The sequence below is a fragment of the Halichoeres trimaculatus genome, unplaced genomic scaffold (assembly GCF_033239565.1).
Source record: "Halichoeres trimaculatus isolate MK-OKI-2021-1 unplaced genomic scaffold, fHalTri1.1 fHalTri1_scaffold_4, whole genome shotgun sequence".
NCBI classification, from domain to species: domain Eukaryota; kingdom Metazoa; phylum Chordata; class Actinopteri; order Labriformes; family Labridae; genus Halichoeres; species Halichoeres trimaculatus.
Window position 1 is genome coordinate 15,385,538 of NW_027437182.1, and position 26,603 is coordinate 15,412,140.

The 26,603-nt window shown below is 43.7% G+C and overlaps 1 protein-coding gene across 8 annotated transcripts in view; it reads right to left on the reverse strand.

Moving 5' to 3' along the window:
- The window catches only part of ephb3b (eph receptor B3b), a 263,194-nt gene that overhangs the window by 28,004 nt on the left and 208,587 nt on the right, over positions 1–26,603 (reverse strand). For all 8 annotated transcript variants that reach the window (XM_074669078.1, XM_074669075.1, XM_074669077.1 and 5 more), the window contains exon 2: positions 1,516–1,580. In XM_074669078.1, the coding sequence (XP_074525179.1) occupies positions 1,516–1,580 (65 nt within the window). The remainder of the gene's footprint in view (positions 1–1,515; positions 1,581–26,603) is intronic.

The following is a 26,603-nucleotide window of genomic DNA, read 5'->3' on the forward strand; positions in this document are numbered from 1 at the left end:
GAGAGTGTCTGTAGTCTGTGAGTGGGTCTATTTCTAAGAGTTTTTTCTTGGAAATTGATTTTGTTTACTCTTATAGGCTGCCTCGCTCTGTATGGACATTTCTCTGGATTTTATTTAATCTCGGTCTCACTGCTCTCCCTCCCTCTCCCGGCTCTTTCGCTTTGTTGTTGTGTTGCTTTATTCGGACACAGTTTCGGTTCCTCTTAAAGCACTCATCACCCTGAACAAAAAAAGGCTGCAAAGTTTCATTTCAGGACCTCAAAAGCGAAGAAATAAACATGCACACAATGCGTTGCGCACACAAACACAAACAAGAGCAACATAAAAAGAGGGAATACATAAATGGTGGATAGATAACTCAGGGACAACCACCAACTGTGGCTCATTCTGCTGCAAAATAAGAGACAAAAAAGGCAGGGGAGAAACTCCTCTCCAGTCTTTTGGGTGGTGATGTGGGAAATCTGGAGTGCAACAGGCTCTCGACTGTATGCATGTGTCTGAAAAGGAGCATCTGTTGCGGGTTTGCTTGGAAAAGAGACTGGGAGGCGTTTTTCAGCTCCTGTGCCATTCTGCATGGGACCTGTGGGAGCATCTCTGCATTGTCACTTAATGAGAAGGAGGGGGGCACATGGAGGGAGAAGAAGATCGACGGATGGGAGGAGGGAAGGCGGAAGGGGAAGAAGGGGCACAGAAGGCTGTGAGGGGGTTTGTGCTACTGATTGTTGCAGCTGAGGTGGTTTGTGTGTCAGGCTTCATTAGTGCTTAGTTACTTGGAAGTAAAGGAAAGGGAGAATACACAGAGAGGGCGGCTGCTGAACAGCTGGGGTGGAATCTCCCTGCCAGGGCATTGGGGTAAAAACAAAATATAAAAAATGGGGGCCCACCTTCCATAACACAAGGGCCAAGTCAGAGGGCCACACAAAGGCAAGGGGAGGAGTGCTGGGGTCTTTGAAGTCTATCTGAGGAGGGGTCAGAACTCTTTTACCCCTCTTTAGGCCTTTGTGGGGACCACATGGGAAAGCCCGATGAGGCTGTCACTGGCACTTTGTGTGCGGTAGATTTGGATGCCTGGACGTGCAATAGGTCAACACCAAGAAATATTTCAGAGTTTAAAGGATTAGTTCATGAGGAAACTGATGTTTTTCACATGTTTTCAGCGCACTGAGGCATGAGGAAGGGAACATCTGTGACTGGGCGGGTCGGTGAAATTGGATTGCAGTGTATCTTTTTCTGCTGCTAAAAAGCGCATCCTGTTAAGTCTTAAAACATATCCTGTTGAGGGATATGCCAATGAAGGTGAAGAGGAGTGCTTAACTTCAAAGAGACATCGACATGCACTTGATACCTTTGAAAGCAAATATGTGCACATTCACATACATTTGGGAGTTTAAACTACAAGCAAATCAAGAAAATATGGCACATTTATGTATGAATCACACTTTAACCTTCTCTCTCTGCTTCAGGTCTCCAATAATCAGTCTTATAATCTTGGCATACAAAAGCACACACACTTACCCCAGTCTCAGGGTGTGCAGTCCAGGCTAATTCTGTCGTGGCCCACTTTGTGTCCATCAGCGTCTCTGCAAACGGGAGCAGAAAGAAAACAACCAGGTCAAAAAAGGGTAACAAGGTAGACAAAGGAGATCAATAGAACTTTCAATAGTTTTACAACCTCATAGAAGCTGTTTGGCCAACGAGATAAGATAATTTCACCAAAGTTCAGATAACTCAATGAATGAGTCAGTGGCAGAAAAGCGCGGACTTTGCGAGCACAAAAGATACAATTAGCCAAAGAGGAACAGTATGTCTGCTTGTGACAGAAAGGAGAGACGGTGGGAGAGCGTGACAGAGATCTAGGTGGGTGATCCGTGAGGAGTTATGTGACATTTTATTGCAGCGCCTTGTTTGGCTAATTAGTCTCAATTAGACGTTTGCTTTTATGCAGGGGGGAAAGGAAACAACAGTCTCAGTCTCACTGGGAAACAGTTCCGCTTCCAACAGGGCGCTGCGGGACACACACACACACACACACACACACACACACACACACACACAATTGATAACACGCACACACATGGTGCAAGTAACAGGTTGTAAAACTCAAGAAGATATACAGCCAACAGAAGGCTTGAATGGAGAGGGGGGTTATAAAGTTAGTGTCACAAAAGAGGCGCTCTTGAGAGGAACAGAGGTCAATACAATTCAATTGGATTCACTTTGTGTCAATACTTGAACACATACACTTCAAATTTACCTTGCTTCTCCCTCTCCTACTTTTTACACTCTGAGGAAACGCACAACCGTTACACACACGACACAGACAAAATGGTGGACGGGGATCTCTCCTGCTAATCCCCTTTCTTTTCCACACTTTCCACTGTCTTGTTTCTTCTGGCAAAGACAGAGTCTTTGTGAGAGCAGGGAAGGAAGACTATAAATGTTGAGTCTTTTACTACCTGGCGCTCAAGGCGCAGTGCGCAGCCACCGTTATTATCTCAACCGCTGTGCTGTTCTACAAGATAGTAAAAGATGATGAAACGGGCACTGCCAGGGAGTGAGCTTGCACTGTCCCCAGTCGTGGGGAAGAGAAGTGCGAGATGTTCTATTTTTCCTGTTACAGTTGCAGGGGATGAACCGATATAGTCTCTCAGCTCACTGTGCTACTTCACCACCATCTCTGAGGTTTCCTCTGCCTCTCTCTTTCATCTCTGGAAAAACTAGGTAAGCTGACAGGGAACAGGACTTGAGAGCAAAATAAAAGAGAAAACCTCAGTAGTTGAGTATCCTTTTGCCAAATATCTGCTGCAAACGCCGCTGCATTCAGGAGTAGCAGGGGTGACAAAGACCCCAAAGACCCCTTATGAGTTATGTCTAGCTATGTGGAGACAGCATGCTCCTACAGCTGGAAATTCCCACTGAATTCCAACTCCTCGTGCTTTGAGTGACAGTGTCTGTACGTGCTTTTTGCTCTGTGGAGAAAACATGACTTCTAAGAGAGTTCCAGCCAAAGGGAGACACGTCTTTTGAGTGGGAAAAAAAAGATCACATGCAATCAGATTTCAAATGTAGCTTTGGCTTGTTGCCCTGAGGCGAAATGGTCTGGAAGCTTCAGTGTGAGCTGCTTCATGCAGTGAGATCTGTCTCTCTGGGAGTGGCTCTGTGAGATGAAGTGAATATCATGTACCCGCAGCAGCTGGGGGTCAAATCCTGCTAACAAACTTTGTCATAAACACTTCTTTCTCTTTTTCTCTTGTCATTGTCCAATATTTTCTGTGTGCCGACCGAGGACGTGAACACAGTCTGCTTTTACCAAACACCAATTTTTTGTGCAATAAGCCATATCTGTCACTTGAGCAAATAAGGCTCTACTTGTGTTTTCATCTCTGGAACTGTGTCAGTGTATATTAGCTGCGGGACTTCCCCTGACTCATACGGTGACAGTGTGTGATTTGGGACCTGTTACCTACAGCTACGCAGGCAGGTAAGCCAGTGTGGTGTGAAAATGATACACCTCTGCTGCCTGCTGTTTATTGTTATGACTGGGCCGTGTGTGTATGGCTGGTTGGTCGGCTTGTCATTAGAGCTGACCTTGCTGAAAATGACAACACTGTGAAACACAATGACAGACCGAGGGGGGAGTCAAAGACGGGGGAAGAGGGGAGGGGGTGACAGAAATGAGAGAGAAAGAACGAGAGCTGGGGAGCAGAGAGACAGATACGCAAAAACACATGCAGTCTGACTCAGTGGTTCAAACAGCAGGTCATTCATGGAGCGAATGTGCAGCGGTAACCCTTCTCTTCTGGTTGCGTCTGCATTGTTTAACCTCTACATGTGTGTGCATGTGTATGCGTGTGTGCGTGTGTGTGTGTGTGTGTGTGTGTGTGTGTGTGTATTGTGCAAAGCCCTGCATTGTGCCCAAAGTGGAGCACCAATCCTGAGTCAATGGGCCAAAGCGAAAAGACTGAATGACCCTGACCTCACCCAGCCGCTCCCTCCCTGTCTGAGCCTGTCCATGTCTACATTTGTCTCTACACAATATACTTCTATATGAGTGAATAACACATCAGGTGATGGAAGAATGCTGTTATATTAATGAATGCTAAGCAAATTCAGACACCTGCGCAGTCACTAACAATAAACACCTACACAAATAAAACAAAACAAACTGGATAATAAAGAGCTCTGTGCCCACGCACAAAGCGCCCATTTTTTGTACGCCAAACTCCTGCTCTGTTCCTCACGCAAGACGACAGAGGCAAAGTAAAACAGAATAAAGGAGAGAAAGGTATTTTTTAAAGCAACAAACAGGTAAAGCTTATAGGACTGTGCTGGCGGCCTGCCTAATGGGCCAGGTTGTGACAGTGGAAAAATAAAAATAGGCTGAAGAGAAACCAGAAAAACAGGTTGAGGGAGAAACAACTGTGACTGCAAGACCGTCCCCCTGTACGCAGAAGCTGCTTCTTGTTTGCCTTTGAGCTCTTTACGTTTGTCTTCATTCGAAAGCTGGAAGTGAAGCGACGGTGGGAAAGATTGGGAGAGAAAAAAGTACAGAGTAAATCAGGCAAATGAACATGCAAATGTCAGCCTTGAAACACGTTCAGGAGGGAGGAAGTGTGCAGGAGCTGGAGTTTAGCATTACATGAAGACACAAACAAGACTCTTTCATGCTTCTTTTTTTTTTTTTTTAATAAATACTCACATATCCTCCACTCATTTCACTCTCTTTCCTTAGCTGTGAAGGGAAAGGTCTGACCTGTTTTATTCCTCTTTCTCTTCTCTGTTTTATGCTGATGCATATACTATCTCAACTCCTGTTTTCATGCTGTGCTGTGATAGATGTGACATGCAGCGTAAAGGGGAATGTTTTCAACCTCCTACAGCTCACGAAGACTGTTCAATTAGCGAGTCACTGTTTGAGTAAGCTGACAATGGCCTCACAATAGTGTTATTTATGATACAGGTCAAATGCACCTGGGATTAACATAACAAACGCAAGGGGGGAGAAATGTCAGTGACATTTGTTTTCTCTGCTAACTCTGATTGTGTGAGAAAAACTGTAGGATGACAAACACACTCATGGAGATCATTTGCAGGAAAATACATGTGTACACGCACATCATACACACAGGAATACACTCATACATGAAAAAGCCAACCCCTATGCTCTAATCCTGTAATGACAGGGCAGACCTAATAACAGGGGAGGGCACCGAAGCATTCGTCCCTATGGCCGCATCCAACACACACTCACATGTGCACACACACACAGCAGAGTTACAAGCCTCTTAAAATATTTCTCTGTTCAAACAAGCAGACTTCTTAAAAGAAAAGAAGAAAAAAGGACAGAATGAGGAAAGGAGAAGAAAGGCTATTATTGAAAGGGAGGAATGTGTAGTTGTTTCACAGGGCTAAGTCCTCGGAGCAGACAGGTGAGGGATTTAGCTTGGATCTCACCGCCATTGCTTTGAGCTTTTTAGCATGCCCGTCTTTGTTAGCGTGACCCCAACAGATGACAACTGAAAGATAGCTGAACACAAGCCTCGGGGGAGTGGGATATATGTCTGGACAACCTTGAAGATGCGATTGTTAAAGAAAGAAACTGTTACCTAGAAGCTTATTTTGAGCTTCCTGTTAGCTTAATTCCCAGCTACAGGCACAAAACAAAATGGCTTCTCTCCATGCTAGCAATAGCTGCAGTGTAAATAAAAAGTGATGACAGCAGGATTTTTTTCAGCTGTGAGAAGTCATGAAAAGTAAAACTTTAAACTCCCCTGATGACGCTTTCCCTAAAATCCTTTCCTACAGGCTTCTCCACTAGTTAATTATCTTCTCTCCTCCTCTTTTCGGAGCTGCTTTTGTTGTGTTCTTCTACAGTCAAACAGACTGAGCACATGGCAACCTGGCATGGGGTAGCCACTCCATTAAAATACTATGCTGCCTGGTTGCCAAACACTTGAGCCTCTGTTTAGCCACAGAAAACAGTGAAATGTGTCAACATTGAGAGCGAGGACCCCACGCTCAACTTATTAGCGCTATTAGCCTGATTGCTTTGTGGACTAGCTTTGTTGGCTTCGCTTTTGTCATCCAGCGTGAAGCAGAGGAAGAAAAAGAGGAAGAGGAGAGAGGCAGAAGAAAAAAGAGAGCAGGAGGAGAGATGCCATTCAAATTCAAATTGTCCGAGCAGCCTTTTTGCCTTTGTGCAGGGCCAGAGTGCCGTGATTAGGAGAAGTCCCCTCCATTTTATGGCGAGACCTCCCCTTCAGCACCTACACACACACACACTCATGCGCACACACGCACACGCACGCACACACACACACACACACACACACACACACACACACACACACACACACACACACACACACACACACACACAGTCACGGTAATTGGTTGCTGCGACATGGACAGGCCAAGGAGGTGATTCCTCTGTGGAATTCCTAAACGGACTGGCCTCCCATGACCAAAACCCCCCCCCTCCCCATCAGCTGCGCACACACACACACACACACACACACACACACACACACACACACACACACTCACTTTGCTCTGCTAACACTCACTGTCAGTCATCCCACAATGGCTGTCACACAAGAGGTTTGTCCTGTGTGTGTGTGTGTGTGTGTGCTAACAGGGTTGTGTCATTTGTGCTCCAGAAATAAGCTCTCTTTCTACCTTTCTGTCTCTCTTCTTGACCCATGCCTTTTCCCCCTCAAGACTCTTTCCCTCCTTTACTCTTACTCATCATCTCTCCCAAAGGGGAAGTCTAATGAACGCTAGTCTTTGCCCTCTGCGTTTGTCACTGCCCCCCTGCCCTCAATTATTTCCCCCTCCTCAAAAGATACCTAAGGGCTGAATACTATTTGGGCTCTGACAGTGTGTCGCTTTAATTGTCCGTATGCTTTGCACTTTGGTGTCTGTAGAGGGAATTTAAGAGAAGCCAGCTTTTACCCAACAACTCTGACTGGTGATAAATAAACAAAAACAAACACAACAAAGTTTATTTCCAGTCAAAGCTTTTTGAGGGAGTTGAAAGCAGTAGAAATGGAAACAATAAGAGCTTTGATCGCAAAAAAGAGGACATTGTGAGCTAGTGCAGCTGCTTTGTAAAATTACATGTATGTCTAAGTGTGTGTCCAGTGTAACCATTGAGTGTATGCCTTTTTTCAAGGGCTCATGAAGTCTGGTCTAGTTCCTGTGCAGCCGATGGAATGGGCCTCTTTGTCTTTACCCTCTACTTTTTTCTCTTCCTCGATCATTCTCTCTTTTTCTCTACCCCTCCCTGTCCCCTTCTCTCACTACCTCCACTAATTACAAAGCACGGAGGATCTGACGAACAGGTAGCCCCTAGGGCAGCTGTCTACCAAACCAGGTGTGCCTCTAAATGTGTGTGTAAATACATGTAGCATTACTGTGCCTTACTTAAAATGTGTGTATGTCATATGTTTGAGTGTTTGGAGCGTTTGGAATTTTTCGGGCTAACAATGTGTGTGTAAATGTAGGATGTTAAAAACAGAGCCGCTGCTTTGCTTTGGTGTCTCAAATACTTCTCAGCCTTTGTCGCCCTCAGGTCAGCTAATCTGGAATTTAAACTGATTTTACAGTGTGAGCGACCAGACAGCTATGTTTCTGTCTGATTTTAAAGGGAAAAAACATTCAGTGCATTCCCCAAACTATTTACCTCTGCCTCCCTGTTTTGAAAGAACAATTTCTCTTTTCTTTCCCAACTTCCTAGTTAACCAGCCGACCTCTAACCCTGCCTGGGACCCGGCACTCACAGCTGCTTGCATTGTCCCCTTGGTTCATTGAATGGCTCTGTGTTTGGTTGCTATTGAATAAGTTGCAGCCCCTTCATCAACAGAAATGACAACTCAACACAAATGCACACATTCACAGTTAGAGAGGTGAGCCATTAGCACTTGTTTTATTGGAGGCTCACACTTTGGCACCAGTGTTTTAGATTACCTTCAAAAATCTTCAAAAGTTTCAGACTCCTCTGTAGTGCACGTGTGGGCAGTTTATCAGCATTGCCATCCTTGGGTAGCATAACTTGGACTTATCAGCATATTTTTTGTCATTGTTCATCTTCATGTGCAAATGCTTATGTAATAGCAGCACAGCAGATTGCTTAGGACACGCCATTCAATTTACAGCTGACAGACGGGGAGTTTTTCTGCTGAGTACTTGATCTACAACTTTGAACCTGCAACCTTTAAGTCACCGCTTCACTTCCCATGCTATAAGGGCTGCACTTAACATTTTGCGCTCCTAAGTGAATTCGAAAGCTTTGTTCACCGCCCAGAACATTCCACATTTATCTTTATGTCTCTCCCTAAGTAGCAGCTGTCTTCACGTGCATGTGCTGCTTACGTAAAAACTGCTGATGCTGACTAATAACAGAGTCCTGGGCCTCCGTCTGAGTCCCAACTACCTTGTTGTTTCTTTTCATTACAGTCCTGCCTCGCTGCGTGACATGGAGTTTACAGGGTTTCATGCCCCACCAAAATAATCCTCTGAAGGAGTCATCCCAGACCCCGCTGATTTATGACACTGAGATGTTTGGCCTTGTCATGTGGAATCTAATTAGAGCTGCCAGTGCTTTAACTCACCTCTTACTGGAAAACCACGCATGGGGCAACAGATTTCATCCTGACATCATTGGGAGTGGAAACACAACACCTTCTTTTAAATAAAATAAGGGGTTTTTCACAGCAAACTAAACCTTGCTTTTTGTATTTCGTCAAAAGCAAAACTTGAAGCGATTTGGGTAATAATCTGGACTTTTATTATCCCGGTGGTTTTATAAGGTTTGCTGCCATATTAAACACTTATAATCCAGTTTGGGAAAGGCATGTTCCTCATTTGTGAATGATTACGTTAAGGGCATCATGTGTTCCTGTGTTTTAACCACCACCAGGAAATGGGCATGCAACCAGATTTCTGCAGGGACACGGGATGTTTACATCACCTTGCATGGAAACCATTGCCTCAACTTTTACCATAAATGAAGTGATCTTTCACTTAAATGCCTTCCTGGAAATTATCCACACCCCTCTCTTTATGTTCTATAACATTTCATACTTCAGTTGGCTGTTTGCATAGATATTTTTCCTCAAATTAAATCACATGTTGCACACAGACAGTAAACACTGTTGAAGCATAGCACCCTTGTCATGAATAACATTGCTGAATCCATGCACCGGGTGACTTTTGCCTCTGCATGAGACGTTGTGATACCATCATCTGATTTCTTGGCAAATGACTCAACCAACTGCGACTGAAAAATGCAAACAAGCAACTGGGGAGCAGGTTCGCTTCAGCCCCAAGGATCTGCATATGGAAATACACATCTCCTTGTCGAGGTCTGTGGGTATTGGTACGCGTGTGTGTGAATGTTTGCATTAGTCAGAGTGAGAAAGGAAGCAAGACAGAGTAATTTGGCTGTCTATCCGCGTGTGTATTTGTGTATGATAGAGTGTGCCCGTGTGTCACTACAGCTGTTGATTTCATTGGGTTTCACCTCACAATCCCCAGGGGGGGAACAGCGATACCTGGAATAGGATTCATATTTAAAGCACAATATAGTGTAACTGCAACCTCAGCAATGCTCTGATTGATTTTCCAGTCTGCCACCCAGATGAAAGGCGAACAAATAAACCTCACACCAACATGTGGAAACACAAATGTGCAAATTCCACATCTTCAACTTCTATGAAAATATTTCTTTGACACATGGCATAATAAGAGGAAGGAAGCACACCTTCCACCATCAGATCCACTATTACCCCGCTTTCAGTTGCATCTATTTATAGCATATACTGTAAAAACTGCACTTTGACATTTATTCAGGCAATACTTTTCTTTGAATTTAGAGATTTGAAGCCTCACTGAAGGGCATTGGAGGAGAAAATGAAGAAAGAAAAGCATGCGGTAGTGTTTTCCAGACATGTGGCTGACTGTTATATAAAAAGAAGAGGAAAGGACATTTAGAAAATTACTGTTTTCATCAGTTTGAAGAAAAGTGAATTTAATCCCCTTTAGTGTTCCTTTTAAAATGCAATCGGTATGAACCCAGAAAAGCAGCCATCTTAACGAAAACATTATCTGCTCTATCTGATAATTGTCTCTTTATCTACCCATCCTGTACTCTGCATACTTTGGCATTTACTTGACGCTTGTTTCTGATGTTCAACAATGGCCTCATTATATGTTCATCTACAAAGAGAGAGGAATAAAAGGAGCAAAAAGAGGGGCGGCGGAGTAATTTACTCAACAAGATAAATCAGCACAGATATTCTTTGATATACAGCTTTGTCTGGCCAAACCTCCAGACTGCTCCGATGACTCAGTGGTGGATATGGCTAATGAACACCCATCACTCAGTAGCTTTAAACACTGATACGGATCGTGTGAGGAGGCGCATAGTAAATATGGATTGCCTCAAAGGTCAGAGGAGTAGAGGGAGAGATACATCATGGGTTGATTAGACTTGAAATGAGCTTCAATCTTAGTCAACAGCCTCATTTAAATGTTAGTATCATCAAAAAATGGTAATTAAATGGAATCAAAGGGAGACGAGGAGGTATGAAGTCAGGCGTCCATGTTTACACTCACAAATTCTATCTTTCCATCCATCTGACTATCATCAAAGAAAACAGCATCCCTTAATTGTGGTTCTCTGTGCGTTTGTGTCTGTCTGTGAGCTGAGATTCACCTGGCGCCTCTGCCTCTCTGAGGGATTTTGGGTATTAGCGAGGCAGGCTAACACTGTGACAGGTGAGTGTCAGGACTCGCTAACCTCATCCAAGTCACATTTAGTGCATCAAAGCTGCCAATGGGGGTTCTGACAGCCAACAATCTGCCCTTATATTTCACCTTCATCGACCCTCTATGCAGTCATATATCCACACACTTTCTAAGAGAAAGGCCCAGGTCAGTGTTTGTAACTTTGCATGCCACACCAAGCAAAAGTGACAACTGCACTAAAATTAAAATGTGGAATTGAACAACTTGAAAACGACAGATACACAAGGGATAGACAAGTAAAGAAAGAAACGGGAGAGAAAGACTTCCAGCTTTGGGTGTGGCTGCTGGAAAAAAAAGGCATTCAGCACACTCATTCATCCCAGTGTTGCTCGTAGGTCTCCGTAGATTTCCGCTAAAGAAGAAAAAGACAGGCAAAGTGGAAGACTGGGATTTAAAGAAAGACGTGCAGGAGTAAAGAGGAGAAGTTGAAGAGAAGGAGGAGGGGGGAGTGCAAAGAAGAGAAAAAGATGGGAATGAAAGGCAAGAGGAGCCAGTAAGGTAACAAAGAAAGGGAGCAGGAGGGAGGAACGAACACCAAGGAGAAAGAAAGGGAGTGTGAGGATAGGATGGAGAGCTGGTACGCGCTCTCTCTTGTATTCCCAGCAGCCCCTGTGCTTCTTTCATTGCCACTGTGTTTTTGGCATGCTGACATGCAGCGCCCTTCAGAGGCTGTGTGTGAGTGTGTAGATGTCTGGGTATATGTGTGTATGTCTGCTTGAAGTGTCTGTGTTTAACGCGCAGCCTGATGGGAACTGGTTTGCTTGCTGCTTTACTGCAGCCCAGCAGGGCATCATCTACTTCACTGCTCCTCTCCTCTTTTCCTTTCCTCTCCGCTCTTTTCCTCTCTCTTCCTCTCTTCCTTCCAGTTCTGGCAGCAGACTGCATGGACGATAGCAGCACCAATTCTCAAACCAAATACATGAAACTGTGATAGCAGCAACTTGTCCTTGGGGAGTCATGCGTGAATTTCAATGGAAAATTTCATTGGTGCTAAGAATCCTGTCTGCATGTATGCACACATACACGCACACGCACACACCTACACACACACACACCTGTGTGAATGAATGAGTATTTGCTTTATGATTGCAAGCTGCTGATTATCTGACTGTTGCAGAAGCACTAGAAGCCTAAACATGCACAAACGCACACACACAAATACACACTCTTTTGTTCAATAGGAGCTGAGCCTTTGTGCTGCCTGTGCAGTCAGTTTGAGTGTGAGCAGTTACCTCACAGCACTAATAGCAGGTTTCAGGCAATGTTGTGTGTCAGCAACGGCTGACTCCACAAACACAAGTCAATCACATGAGAACACAAACTCATGTACTCACTGACATAATGCTAATGCACACACATTAGACATAATACACTGCAAAAACAGTGACAACACCAATACACACATGAATTAAAAATGAGACTTGTTATCAAGACTTGGACATACACACACACACAACCTGACCGACAAACACACACACACACACACACACACACACACACACACACACACAAATCCTGTTTGTTCACTGGGGGAGTAGCCTAGAAAGAGCTGGAACAGGGCATTGAATAAAAGCCGTGGCTTTTTGAATGGCTGAGCACCACAAGAAAAGGGCTTAGCACCCGGCTTTGCCATTCTGTTTCAATAGCCACTGAGTCTCCCTCACAAACACATGCCCCCTCTCTCTGCCTCTCTGTCCCTATCGTTGTTTCTCCTAATACAGTCTCTCCTAATACAGTCATCTGCCAACATATCAGATCACCTTACAGTGCACTTCCCGAGATGCATGTAATGATTGCGCTGACTCTAATTAAAGATGGCTACTTCCTGTTACACCCGGAACAGCTGCCCATGTGTCTGTAGTGAGGGGCAAAGCCCCAATGCGGTCCACATTTTCCACATGCCAGTGGCCTCCAATTACTTTAAAACAGTTTAAAAAATACTGTGGTGGTAGAGACCAAAGTCTTTGAGGTCTGCTTGTTTCTTTTCTGCTTCTCCTCGAAAACTAGAACAGACAGGGTAAACAAAAAAAAAAAAAAGATATCCAAAATAGGAGCTGGGGACTACCCTATTAGCATTATATCCGGCTTAACGTAGTAAAAGCTGTCTTTTGGCTCATCGAGCAACCACTTATGATTTATGAAGATGTTGTAGGGTAATTATCAAGTCAATTATCACTGCCAGTCATGTTAATTTCCCAGGTATGCCCCCGTTTACCTATGAGGGAGAAAAAAAGAAAAGGGTGGGAAAAAAGAAAGGCAGATGGGGAATTTTAGTAGATGAGTAATTATACCCTACCCCTCCACCACACATACACGTCACTCTCCTCCTCACTCTTCAAAAGGAAGAATAAGGAGATCCAGGTGACATACAAACCCTGCGGGAAGGCTTTGCCTTTCACAGCAGCTCGTTAAGCAGACAGAGGCCTTGTTACAGTTTACCTGCCTGCCTGGTCATTAGCCATTCAGGTCAAAGACATGCAGAACAAAAGGGAGGTTAGGGCAGTTGGAGTCAGGAATGCTGCCCGCCAGGTCAGGGCTCTGCGGGCCTGTGTGGCTGAGACGCTCACACGCACACGCCCTCCCTGTTACAGCCGCACAAATCCATGCAGACAAAGGTCATAAAATAAGCACAGATAAATCTGTTCATGCATACTCCAAGATACCAGGGAGCGGCACTTTTTGAAAAACTTTTAAAATCCTAATGTGGCATACAACATTGCAAATACAAACAAACAGGAACAATGGCCCGGATGCATTCACACAACAGATGCTGTTTATCAAACACTGGGCACGCTAAACTGGGCAGGTCACTTAGCTTTGTCCTTTTTTTCTTTCCCTCCTTCCTTCCTTCCTTCTTTCTCGTCTGCCTTTCTTTCGTCTTTACTTTCGGCGAGTCCCTCATTTACCCGTACGACTACGGCTCCCATTGCACTCTTTCTTTTTTTAATCCTCCTTTGGTGTGTGTCTTTACAGGCTGTAACGAACTAACAATCTTTTAAACTTTGGAGGGAAGTAGTTAAAAGTTTCTAACACGCAGCAGCATTGCTCTCTTGCGTGACTTAGTAGCATGCAACCTCATTTTTATTTGACTCTTTCTTTCATTCTTTGCACTCTGAACTACAGTTAATGGTCTATGATGACAAACAGATAAAACATTTACAACTAAAAAAAGGTTTATACATCTAATTTGTGGTCCAGGCTTTTATTTAACTTCTGAAGCAAGTGGTTGCAGATAAACCTGCCTCGGAGTATAAGATGCAGTAGGGAGCTCATTATTATTTATGGCTATTTTCTCACTGCTACACAGCCATTTGTGGCTGTGTGAGATTAATCATGTTGATCTGTTTGGGAGCTCCCCTCATATACACTATCTTTGTGTCTGACTAAACCTCTCCTTTGCTGCCACAGAGGTTCTCGTCTGACCTGCATTCTTAATCGCCACAGAGTTAATTAATCTTACACTCGGCTGATGTAATAACCTGACATGTTAGACCTCCTCTGTGCAAATGGACTTTGCCTCTTTAGCAGCTACAAGCGCCAGCACTGAACTAGCCAAAAGAGGGAAACAGACAGACAGACAGACAGACAGACAAGCAGACAGACAGACAGACAGACAGGGAGCATCAGGAATATTCAGAAACTGCTTCAAAAATGGGTGTCAGCACTATTGTCTGCCCTTTTTTTACACTTGCATCACATTTACATTTTAACCATCTAGCTTCCTGAGAAGGAGCACCATAACAGTGCAGGAGTACTGCAGGACAATCTCCAATTTCTTTGTTGCCGCTGATGCAAAATGATAAGAGAAAATTCACACATCAGGTTCTGCAGTGTAACAACAGATGTAACCAAACCTTTGTGTGACTCTTCCTGTATGATTCAAATACAGGGAAACAAAAATCAGAGGAAAGGGAGGATATGTTTTTGACTTTTAAAGATTCCAGCTGTGGTATTGCTTTAACAAATTGGACATTTTTTTTCAAGGCATTAGTATAATTACTGTAATAAACAAAATCACTGCTGTGAGGATTGGCAACCTGTAACTTCCAAACCACTTCACATTTAATGCCACACAGATTCCAGGCTGTATAACTTTACAGTTCAGAGGGGAATTGACTTTATGACATTTATGCAGCAAACAATACAAAACTGTGTTCAGCTGCCACAGTTTTAACAAGACGTTCCCAGAGTGTTGTCGGTTGGTCATGGTTTGCTACTTTTCAATGTTTACGCTAGAAACAAAGTGAAAGGGAGCATCCATCCATCATATTTTACCACTTTACCATTTTTGTTAGAGAGGGTCTGGAGATCCCTCTAGCATTTGCTGGGTGCAAGGTGGAGTACACCACACACAGGTCACCTGGGCTGTTTAGGCTAGCAGGTTGAGACTGACAAGTATTCAGGCACACTAACACCTACAGAGCAGCCATCTTTTAACATCTTTCTTTCTTTTGACATATCTCGCAGCTTTAGGAACATCGTTTTATTCTTTAAATCACTTAAGATGCTAATAAAACTGAAATGAAAATGATAGCAGAGGGAAAGTTCCAGCCATAGAGGCCTCAGCCCAGCTCAGCATTATCTGGTCATTCTCATGGTCAGGGATTTGCTGATGTCCCAAACCTTATTACATATTAATGTATTTAACCTATTGAGAAACCACTCGATAGATAGTCACGGCACAGAATCCTGGCTCTGGGCAATTAAAAAGAAATTGATGAATGGACAGACAGACAGACCAACATCCAAGGCTGCTTTGGTCCATATGGCAGGGGGGCTTCAGAGGCCCACTTCAATTACATAAAGACCTCTGTGCATTGGAACGACACACAGAGGGCTCCAGACAGAAACACCAGAGGAAGATGGAGTAAACCAGGAAGCAGTTAGCAACACACACACACACACACTCTCACTGACTCATGTAAATGCACAAAGACATGCTCTGAAAAAGGCTGGCTATCAAGGACAAACACACATATAGATACACAGGCATAAACATATACAGAATGAACAACCTGTCCCTCATCTCGCACACATACACACAAACACAAAGTCATCCTGTCATCGTCACAGTGAGATGGATGTCTAAATAATTGCACCATGATTACAGAACCACTTGCATCACTGATCCATGCTCAAGGACCCTCACACACTCCAGCAAGCCTGTAGAACCAGAGCCACCTGACTGGCCTAGAGTTTATGCCTCGTCTCCTCTTTCATCTGAAGGTGTCCTGTTGTCCTTAAAGCACCTGAACAGCAGCATAAATCTGAGAGAAGGAAGCGTGTCGTACATTAGGGCAAGGAGGGAGGGGAGGGACACTGTCTAAACAAGAAGGAAGGTGGGATGAGGTTTGATGGCTCAGCTGAATGAAGCGAATGACAAATATGGTTAAGACGGAAATAGTGATCTCTTCGCAATATTTTGTCCCTTATTGTATATTTTTCCTCTAGCAAATGCCATAAACACCTTTTTCTTGTTTTGCTATCCATCTACCTCTCTGTCCCTCTGTCTTTGCTCCAGGGATATGTAGGAGGACTATGGGCTACCCTAGCTAATGTATTATTCACCCTTCATTGATGTGTAACTAAACCTGGCAGTTTGGAGGGAGCCGGGTGTCACCAATTACCCCTATACCCCCCACCCACCCACACACACACACACACACACACACACACACACACACACACACACACACACACACACACACACACACACACACACACACACGCCAAGAGTAGCTCCAGCCACAAGGCCGCCAGGCACCAATTGATTTATGTGCTAACACAAAGTGCATGTCTATGACATACACACATGCACACAAACATTTTCCTCTATCCCAGACATGGATTTCCATCTGGAATAGTGTGCATTTGTGTGTGTCAGGGTGTGGAAGGTCATTTGGGAATTGCAACAGAGCCACAGAAGTATTAAAAGGATGCAGCATTATCACCAGCAAACACCTGCAGCTGGGTTTATTGTATGATTGTGTTTGTGCGGATACATAAGCATTGTCCCAACTGAGCTGGCAGAAAAATCAGGATTGGGTTGTCCAGAAGAAAAAAAAGAACATTGAAAAAAAGGAAGAATATTTAACCAGGTAATAAGACCAAAAATTAAGTTGTAATTATTATATAGAGAGTCAGTGGGGTCTTTTTTTTACACTTTGACTTTTGCTGTTTGAAGCAGCATAATCAGGGTTGTTTCATGACCAGACAAGCTGGTGATATAAATTGAACCACAGAGAAAAAAGAGACAACAAAGGGAGAAACTTTTCAAATAGACACGCACAAATAGACATCCAATTGTAGATTTAATTAACAATAAATAAAGTTTTTTTTCTATTACGGTTTCCATGGTTAACTTTTCCTGACTCAACAATAAGTTTCCCCCACCTACCCACCTGCATTATTGTTTTCCTTGCAACAGCCCCTGGCGAACTTAGCTAGTTAAAAAATAATGATCCCAATGTTTATGCCTAAGCTCACCCATTAGCACAAGTACTCAGCTGGGTCTAGTTCTGTTGTGGCCTGTGGCGGTACAGTCAGAAGGGAATAAACAACGACGTGGTGCAGGTTTGTTTTTCTGCGAGGACCAGGGACATTGGAGAAGAAATGCTCCAAAAATACCAGTTTCTTTCCATCTACCTTTAGCTCACACAGAAATACCCCAGCCAGACCTCTTGGTGGTCCAAGTGAGCTAGGTGGGGTTGGTAAAGCTCCAACCACAGGGTGTGGATCAGCACTGACCTGATTAGTCATCGGCCCTGACCCTGAACCAGCCGAAGTGGGTAGAATACAAATGAATCCCCAGGGCTGCTGGCCAGTAAATCTGACTCGGGCGCAGTGTTTATGGGACTCAAACCACACCACACAAGGCCACAGCGGATGGGCTTACTGACCCTGAGCAGTGACTTCATTGAAAGGAAGAGAAAAAAAGGCTTTTGGGCAGGGTGTTTGCAGGACCAATTGGTAGTTGCAGTAATTGTAAGTCTGTGGTCACAGCCATGATGTCAAGTGGCATACATCACTCAGAAAGGTGTTCTGAAGTTCTGAAATCAACAGAACACATCCGTTGTTTTTCCTTCCTTATAAAGGACCTTGTTTAAAGGGGGCTATATCAATCAATAAATTATAGCAGAGTTAATTCTGCAACACACTTGCTGCTCTGGGGAAGTGTTAATATTTCACCATGAAGCTCCTGATCTGTTCCTTCAGGTTCTCTTCCATATATAATGACCGTCGAGGCTCAATGCATGCAGGCTGCTCTATCCCTCGCTTAATGAACAGGTGAGGAATTACTAAGACAGACGGAGATGGAAATTGATTTTTTTAAGTGTTGCCTCATTATCCCATGTGGGCCACTTTATCCAGTACCACAGAAACACAACACCAGACAATGTGGGTTGTGTAACGTCAAGGTCACGTGGGTGTTATGGTTCTGTGTGCGCTAAAGGAAGAATGGGGGTCGGCGGCCTGGATTGAGATTGTATGGATTGTCTGGAAACTGAGCCATTAGTGAGGGACTAATTAGGGGAAACCAAGTGGTCTCCAGTACCGGTCGAAGCCAAGATTCATAAATAAGTAAGTGTGGGGGCAGCTTGGTCGCTTAATTAACAAAGCGTGAAAAAAGGGCGTGAATCCCACGAGGCAAGAGCCCAATCTGGTAGCAAGGATGGGCTATTGCTGCAATCCTGTCCATCTTGGTGGCACTGATTGATGGCAAGCCAAATTGAATCTCTAATCATCACTAGCCTTTTATTTGTGCACCCCTGGGAGTTTACAGAGGCCAAAAGTGGCTTAAGGGGTAATGCTTTTGTATCCCTTTTCTGACACTAGTGGCATAAAAATTGCAACCCAGTGCACAAACCCCCAGCTCACTTGACCATCACCATCTGGCCGGGGGTTATCTGACCCCTGTGTGTGTTCTCGCTCACACTTTCATGTCTCGCCGATTGTTTTCACACTCTAAGCTGTTTGGCTGAGGTATTTAAAACCCAGACACCTCACGCGACTCCCACTTAGACACCCTTTGCCACCTAAAGCAACATATTGCATTACAGCCCAGTCTTTCTCTTTTGAAGGCGTTCCTTCTGTGCTAATCTTTTTTATTGTCCAAGCTGTCAGAAAACTTGTTTTGTGGAAAATGCCAGGGGCGACAATGACTGTGTCTGCAAGAAAAGTGCATGTCAGAACTGTCGTGTAAGGAAATATTTCAGCCAGTGGAATGAAGGGAGATTAGCTATGCCTTTTAAGTGCAGGCTTCCCTCTCTTTTCACAATAGGGAAAGTCATCTTGACAGTCAAGACCTTATCAAGAAACTGGCAACAACAAAGGGTCTCCAAGCAGTAAATAGCATCTGTGTCCCAGCTGCTTACTCTTACTGTTGGGATTTTGATATCACAAGGACATGAGATAACAGGGGAAAGAAAATAATACTGCAATTAGGACCGACTGTTACTGTGATAAGCAAGGGTCGTGGAGAGGGAACTTAAAAGGGGCAGGGGGCAGAACGACTCAAAAAAAAAGGATGGGATGAAAGTAGAAAGGACGGGAATGACAGTTTAAAAGGGTGGGTGCAGAGACCATAGGCTTAGAGCAAGGGTGGGAAAGGAACAAGGCCGGAGAGAGTGACAGGGAGGTGAAGAAAGAGAAGGTAAACAGCATATAAAAGAAGGCTTTGTCTGGAGAGGATTTTTCTTTATACCCACCTTTTTTGGTGGAAAGCCATGAAACATTTGGTTCCTCCTCTCTGAGAAGAAAGCGCCAAGCTGTCTGGCTGGAACAATACCTACAGAGGCCTTGCATTTGGTGGTACCTTATTAACCTGTGAAACCTGCAATTATACAACCTCAGACTTCTTCTAAACAAATGACAATTAACATAGTGGGCCATATAAATCAATGACCATCTGAGTCAAATGACACCATGTTTTGTTCCTGTTGATAACCATGATTAACATGGCTTCAGATTCATCAAACATTTAACTGTGAGTAGGTAATCAAACAACAATACTTAGCTATCTGTAAACCTGCAATTACAGCTCAAATGAAATGTGTTTACTCGCTTCTTCCTCCTTTTTTTCCAACTCTAATTATTTCATTCCATCTGCCATTGACTCACCCATGCTGACACTATCGAAGATTGCATCTTGAAATTGTCACACAATGTTTCAACTGACTGGCGCTGTCTCTCTTGTCATATTCATTAAAAACCGCTGGCAGATTCTTTCCAGACTGCAACAAAGCCGAGATGGTTCATCTGGGATCAATGTGAGTTGGTGTGTGAGCAACATATTAAGACATAAGGTTAAAAAAAGTGATATCCCTTCAAGAGGTGAAGTCTTGGAGGCAGCTGCACGGCATGAAAGGGGAAGCTTGCACGATAGGTTGGTGGAAAGTGTCCAAGACAGGAGATTACGGTTTCCTAAATTCACATGGATTGTACCGTCTCAAAACCTACCGCTTCCCCTTCAACCCTTCATGACTGACCTTGGCTCTCTCCAAACTCTGCCCTGCCTAGCTGCTTCTCTCAACACCTTTTGAAACGAAGGGACTCTCTGATAAACAGAACTAAGTGGCTTTTGAAAAATGGAAACCCTCTTTTCTTGCCTCCGTCCATCACTCTGCATGGCCTCGCTCTCACAGAGCTCCAATTTTGAGAGGTTTTATTAGCTGATAACCTTTCTGACTTTGACTCAGTAGGCTAGAGAGTGGAGCACGGCAAGAGTTGGACCAACCGTACACATCGCTCTTCGTAGCCAACTGGAGGCTCAAACCCCAGAGCAGAGTAAGGTAGTTTATACCTCGTGGCACACAAAAAGGGCATCCCTAGAAGAAGATGAGGTTGCACTTGGCTGAAATCTGCCACCTGCTATCTTCATCCTTCCCACGGTGATGGATGGCACAGTGCTAACACACCAGTCTCGCAAAGGTAAAAGAAAGGTCAGATACTGTGTATAAACTCTCGGAGAAGACATCATGGCTTCTTGATCTTTTTTTAATCCCTTCTCTCTCTTTCATTTCACACTCACACACACAGCTACACACCATCAAAACACCACATTTCTGGGGGACCAAAGCGGATGAGAAATGAGGAGTCTTTGAACTGCCAGGATGTTTCAAACCCCTTCTTTCTCCTCTCGATCTTTGAGCCCTCCTGCTGCTGTGTTGGGACGGAGCAGAAAGGGGGGGTGATCGATGGAGTTTGACAGCGATGAAATGAATGGAACCAGCTGATTGATTCATTAGCAGAAGAGTGAGTGGATGTGGATGTGGACGTGGGCTCTGACCCTAAGAAGTGGGTAGGTGCGATGTTGTGGGGGGGACTTTTGTGCATGTGTATTGGGTGGAGGTAATGTGTGCATGCATGTGTATGGCTGTATGATTAAGCAACTGTCACCATTCATGTGTGTTAAGTGTGTGTGTGTGGAGAGGTCAGATGGGATTTCCATAGGGTGTGAGGAGGGAAAGGGAAGCTGTTTATGGCCTGACTTGGCACAGTGGGAGGGGGTCAGCCCTATATTGTCCTGTGCTTTCATCTGGCTCAGTGTAATTAGTCTTTCTCAGGCGGTAGTCGTCAAATCCCTGGTAAAATCACAGCTAATAACAGCTACGTTCTCCAAGCATACAGACACGTACATACATTTGAAGCTGCAGATGACTTACAGCTTTTAAAACTGATGTTTTTTTTTCAAAGCATGTGGAGATAAAGGGAAACAAGTCCATTGTAAAGACAAAGCAACACTTGGAAATGTCATCTCGAGGGACACAAATTTTGAATTATATGTAAAGAATACACTTAAAAATAAGAGTTGATTATATTTTACCACCAAAACGATATGAGTAATCTCAAGAAAATATTTTTTTTTCACTGTACTGAAACTTCAGCTCAGACAGCAAACACACAGGGTGGCTTGCCTCCCCCGTCTGCTGCTACAAACACACATCATCTTCACGCTCACACACCACTTTATAGATCACTGCCATCTACCAAATGGTCAAGTGTTAGGGCAATCAAAGGAATAAAAGACCCATGGCAACACCTCCACATATGCTGGATTGCCCCAATGGAATGCTCCCCGTAATAGTCCATTTCTGACCTTCCCTCATTTGCTGTCTTACTGTTGCATTCACTTAAACATAAAAGTCACAGCGTTTTAACCGGAGCTGAGGTTAAATGACTGCTCCCCACACCTGGCAGTGTCTCCAGGAGCCTGCAGCGTGGAACCATGGGGATTATGTAAATAGCTTGACAAAAGGTCACGTGTGATTGCCGCTGCCACTGAAATGTATTGGGAAGGAGCTCGATGCGTTTAAGATGTTCAGGGTGCACTGCTGATATGAGAGCAGCAGTCTGGTTAAACCTGCCGCTGCTCTTGAGAAGACAAAAAGGGAAAGAGAGAAATATTTAATAGATGTGGGGAGCCCTCCTCTTGCCTGCAGGGCTTTTTGAAGTGTAGATGAAGTGCAGGTGGCGAGCGTTTTTGACACCAAGGAGGAAGAAGTGGGGCAGGATAAGGTGTGCTGACGGCCTTCTTCTTCACTGCACGCAAATCTGAAGTGGAATGCTCACACACTGATCCCTTCCCAAGTAAAATACACACTGCTGAACACCCACAGATGCACTACAGTTAATTATAATGGACATTTGAGCCCATCGTATCAGTCATGACTTTAGCCGTTCCCTTGAAGCTGTTCCTATCATCACACTTGAGATTAGCACTCTGTTTGAAAATTAGCAAAAGCTAGGCCCTCTTCATCTACGTTCAAACTCCCCAAAAAGAGTTTCCCCAGCTGTCTTTTCTTCTTCTACTTAACAAGGCCAGTAAAGGCAGAAACCAGGTGATGTGGCTGTTTTTCCCCCCTCAAGGCGAACTGTTTTACAGCAGCGTCCACCCTCCAGACAGATGTAACCAGCCATTTTTTAAAGAAAAATATCAAAGATCTCTTTCTGCTTCATCGGCAAATTTTGTTACAAGAGTCTGTAGCTCGTAAAGACGTGGCGGGAAGAGGCCCTGAGGTGGATCAAACTGCTGCCCGGAGACGTCCACCTCCTTAAACTCCACCCTGTGTTCCTTTGAATATCCCTGCCTCTACTGTGCTAGCCAAGTTACAAGTAGCATAATAGCTGCTGCGTGTCATTTCTCAGAAGTGCTCCAGTCCCTGCATGCAAATAGTAAAACTACACTGATATGAAAGCTGCCCCAGATGAGAACAGGAAGTAAGGCGCACATCTCTGACCCCGTCTCCGACTGTGCCTCCGACCCGGTCTGTTTGTGTTAGTTTTCATGTGTCAACGAGCCATGGAAAGTTGCACAGTCGGTCTCTCTAAATATACACATCCTCTTTCAATGTATTTTCATTCGCCACTGGAGAAGGATAACTCCTGGTGTTTGATTGTGTTAGGACAGCTATTGTTGAGAAGGAACTAGACTGGGCTCAAGAGTGGCTCCCCCGCCTATCCCAAAATCTATCCTCACAGACCCCCCTTTGACCTTCTGATCGGGGTCACAGGACGTGGGCACTGAGTGGGTGGAAAAGCACAGCAGGTTCTGATTCTGTTTTAATCTGGACATTTTGACACATGGTAGTTTCATCTGCTCTTTATGGACATCCGGTGCTGACAGGGCCAATAAAAATCAGACTCTGATGGGCATTTATTTTATGAGAAACATTTCATCAGCATCTAAAGCCATTATCACAGTTCAGTGAGAAACAATGATGTAGTACATCACTGTCTTGGTTAGCTGAAAAAGCCGTCACAAATCCACACGAAAATGAATACCTTCACATGATGATTTAACAGGTTCTGAATAAGTTGAAACCACTAATTATCTTTTTTTGAGAAGGGGGAAATTATAAAAGAATAAATTATTGAGTGTGTCTTGGATTAGCTAGGACTGGGCCTGGAAAGAGTCAAAAACTTTGAAGAGGAAATTTAAAGTGAAAGCTTTAGTCTGTGCTTATTAATTGCAAAGACTTCAAGTGTTCATCCCACTGTACTGTCAGAGTTACTTTTTTAATTCAATCCACCTTAACAGGAAGAATATACAGACCTTGACACAATTTACCTCCAACAATCCTCACACAAACACACTCTAACCCCTGTAACCTCCCAAACACACAACTGAAACACGCCACCAATCTTGCTCTCCTTGTGAACACAAAATCTCTCTCTTTCTCTCCCTGTGCCTGTGTGTATGTGTGTGTGTGTGTCTGCTGTTCTGCTTGACTGACTACAGCCACCAGCACTGTGTGTGTATGTGTGTGTGTGCAGCGGGGCAGGCCCAGACACATTCGCCCTCCTCTGCTTGCTCTCGGCAGTGGGTGTCAAAAACCTGCCATCCCACAAGGCCCCTCTGTCGGATGCCAGGATGGACTGCACACACAAAGCAGCCACACACACATATAAGCTGAATACACACCGCTCTGGAAGTTGTCCAAAGAATCTTTTAGAATATTTTCACAAAGCTGACATCAGCTTACTGTAACGTTCAGAGGTACAAAGATTGAACTTTGAAACAGTAACAACAATAATGAAGGAGAAGAAACATCTATATTAAAACTACATGAACTACAAATGTTATTTGTTTTCATCTGAGAAGCAGAGTCATCACATGAATTCATTTTAATTTAATTCTTTCACTTCTTATTGAATAGGACACAACACTGTAATGTTAATGTACCTAGCCTCATATTCCTCTCACAGCACAATTTTGTTGCTGCTTTAACTCTGTACTTCAGTGTGTTTACAGTGAGTTTCCACGGCTGATTGTAAAGCCCTGAACAACACAGCAAAGAGGACATGACTTGACAACACCCCTGTGACAAATTTGTCTCATCTTTGAATTAAAAAGAAAAAAAAACTTTCCATTGAAAAGCATTGAAGTTTACAACATCCACATATTCATCTCTGCTGCATCATTTCCACTGGTCATCCTGCTCGGTCCACTTCCTGGCGAGCTAAGGCCCCAGCAGGCCGGACACGGCTGTTGCTTGCCTACATGTGAAATTCCAACCCGGTGAATCTTTCCATGCCGCCATATGAGCCATGAACCATCAGCGGGTGCACATGAGCGCTCCCGCAGGCCCACTGCATCTGTAAAGTCTGTCAGCTCTGCTGCTCCCTGGGTTTCTGATCCAAATCTGCCCCATATCCCAACCACACCACCTCACCCTCACTATCCCCCCTCCATATCATCCCACCCTAACTCCCATCATGTCGTCATATGCTCCCCCTTCTTCCTGAGCGCCTTAGGCCAGTCTGAACCTAAGTCACTGTACATCTGTTCAACATGGCTGCTGCTGAGCATTTGACCTATAGAGACTAGCTGGGCTGTCGGTTGAGGTCAGTCTACCCAAGGACTGCTAGAGGTAATGAACCAGTACTGTTTTCTCTCATTGTGTTTATCCACTTAAATGTACTCTTTGAATCACAAACATGTATGCTAACATTAAAAACAGCCTGCATTTTTATGCCCTTTAAGCTAGTTAGCAAACAGTCAATAATTTAAGTCAATACAAATGGATAAAGTTTGAAAATGTGATGACCACGAAAGGCAATAACAAAGTCATGTTTTTAAATTAAGAAAGAAGCCAAAGAACAAAAAGAAAAAAAAAGGAATACAGACATTCCATTATACTAACAGAAATAATTAAAAAAAACAATGATTATAATGGGAAGATGTTAAACAATAAACAATCAATAAAATTATTACCGTTAATATAATTACATAAAATAAGTTTCATTCTTTTTTTAGATTTAAAATGAAATATAAAATATAATATTTAATATAAAAATATATATTTTCTTAAATAAAACGTTTATTATACTTATTTATATTATACTTATTTATAAATTAATTAAACTACTAGTACTTTACTTATACTTCTATGTAATAATAATTATTATTATTATTATTATTATTATTATTATTATTATTATTATTATTATTATAGTTTTTTTTACATACGGATTTATGCAAAACATAAGTTAGTGACTATTTGCACATGAGGCCAAGTCTTCCTTCACAACGCCAGTTGATTGGGTTGAATAGATAAGTCTCCTTCTGAATTGGTAATTACTCGACTAAAGGAAGACGGTAAGGGAGGCGGTCTGGCGCACCAGACCTGATAGTGCGCTTTTAAAAAGCTGAGCTGCGCCGATTCGCTGGATCAATGAGAGCGCATCAATTGACACTTTGAACAACACACTAATTGTTTGATGGTGCTTGTGCGCGCGCCTAAGCGGCTGTTTCCAACAGCTTTATTAATTAATGAAATAACCCAATGATAGATAGATAGATAGATAGATAGATAGATAGATAGATAGATAGATAGATAGATAGATAGATAGATAGATAGATAGATAGATAGATAGATAGATGTGAGGATGACAGAGGTTTTTTTTTCCCTCTGACCTCTGTTATACCCAGATCCATCAACCGAACCATTAGAATGACTTAGCTTTTATTTTGCTAATTCACTTTCACGCCTCTCTAGTGCGTTTCCACTCGGACCTGAATGGTCTGCTTGATAGCCACCATAGAAGCACTAATAGTTCCCTTTGTCACCTCACTCGTGGCTTTAAATACATTTGCTCAGCAGTTAGCTTTTGAATGTAATGCAGAGGAGCTCCTGGAGTAAAGTTTAACATTTGAGCCTCACTGTGAGTCCTGCTCGGCCCACACACGCTGAAATAAAGCCTCGTCCGGAGGCCTCTGACGGTAAACGTGTCAGACCAAACGGTCACAGTTCGCCCTTTTTAATCACTGCACATTAAGACCTACAAAAAGA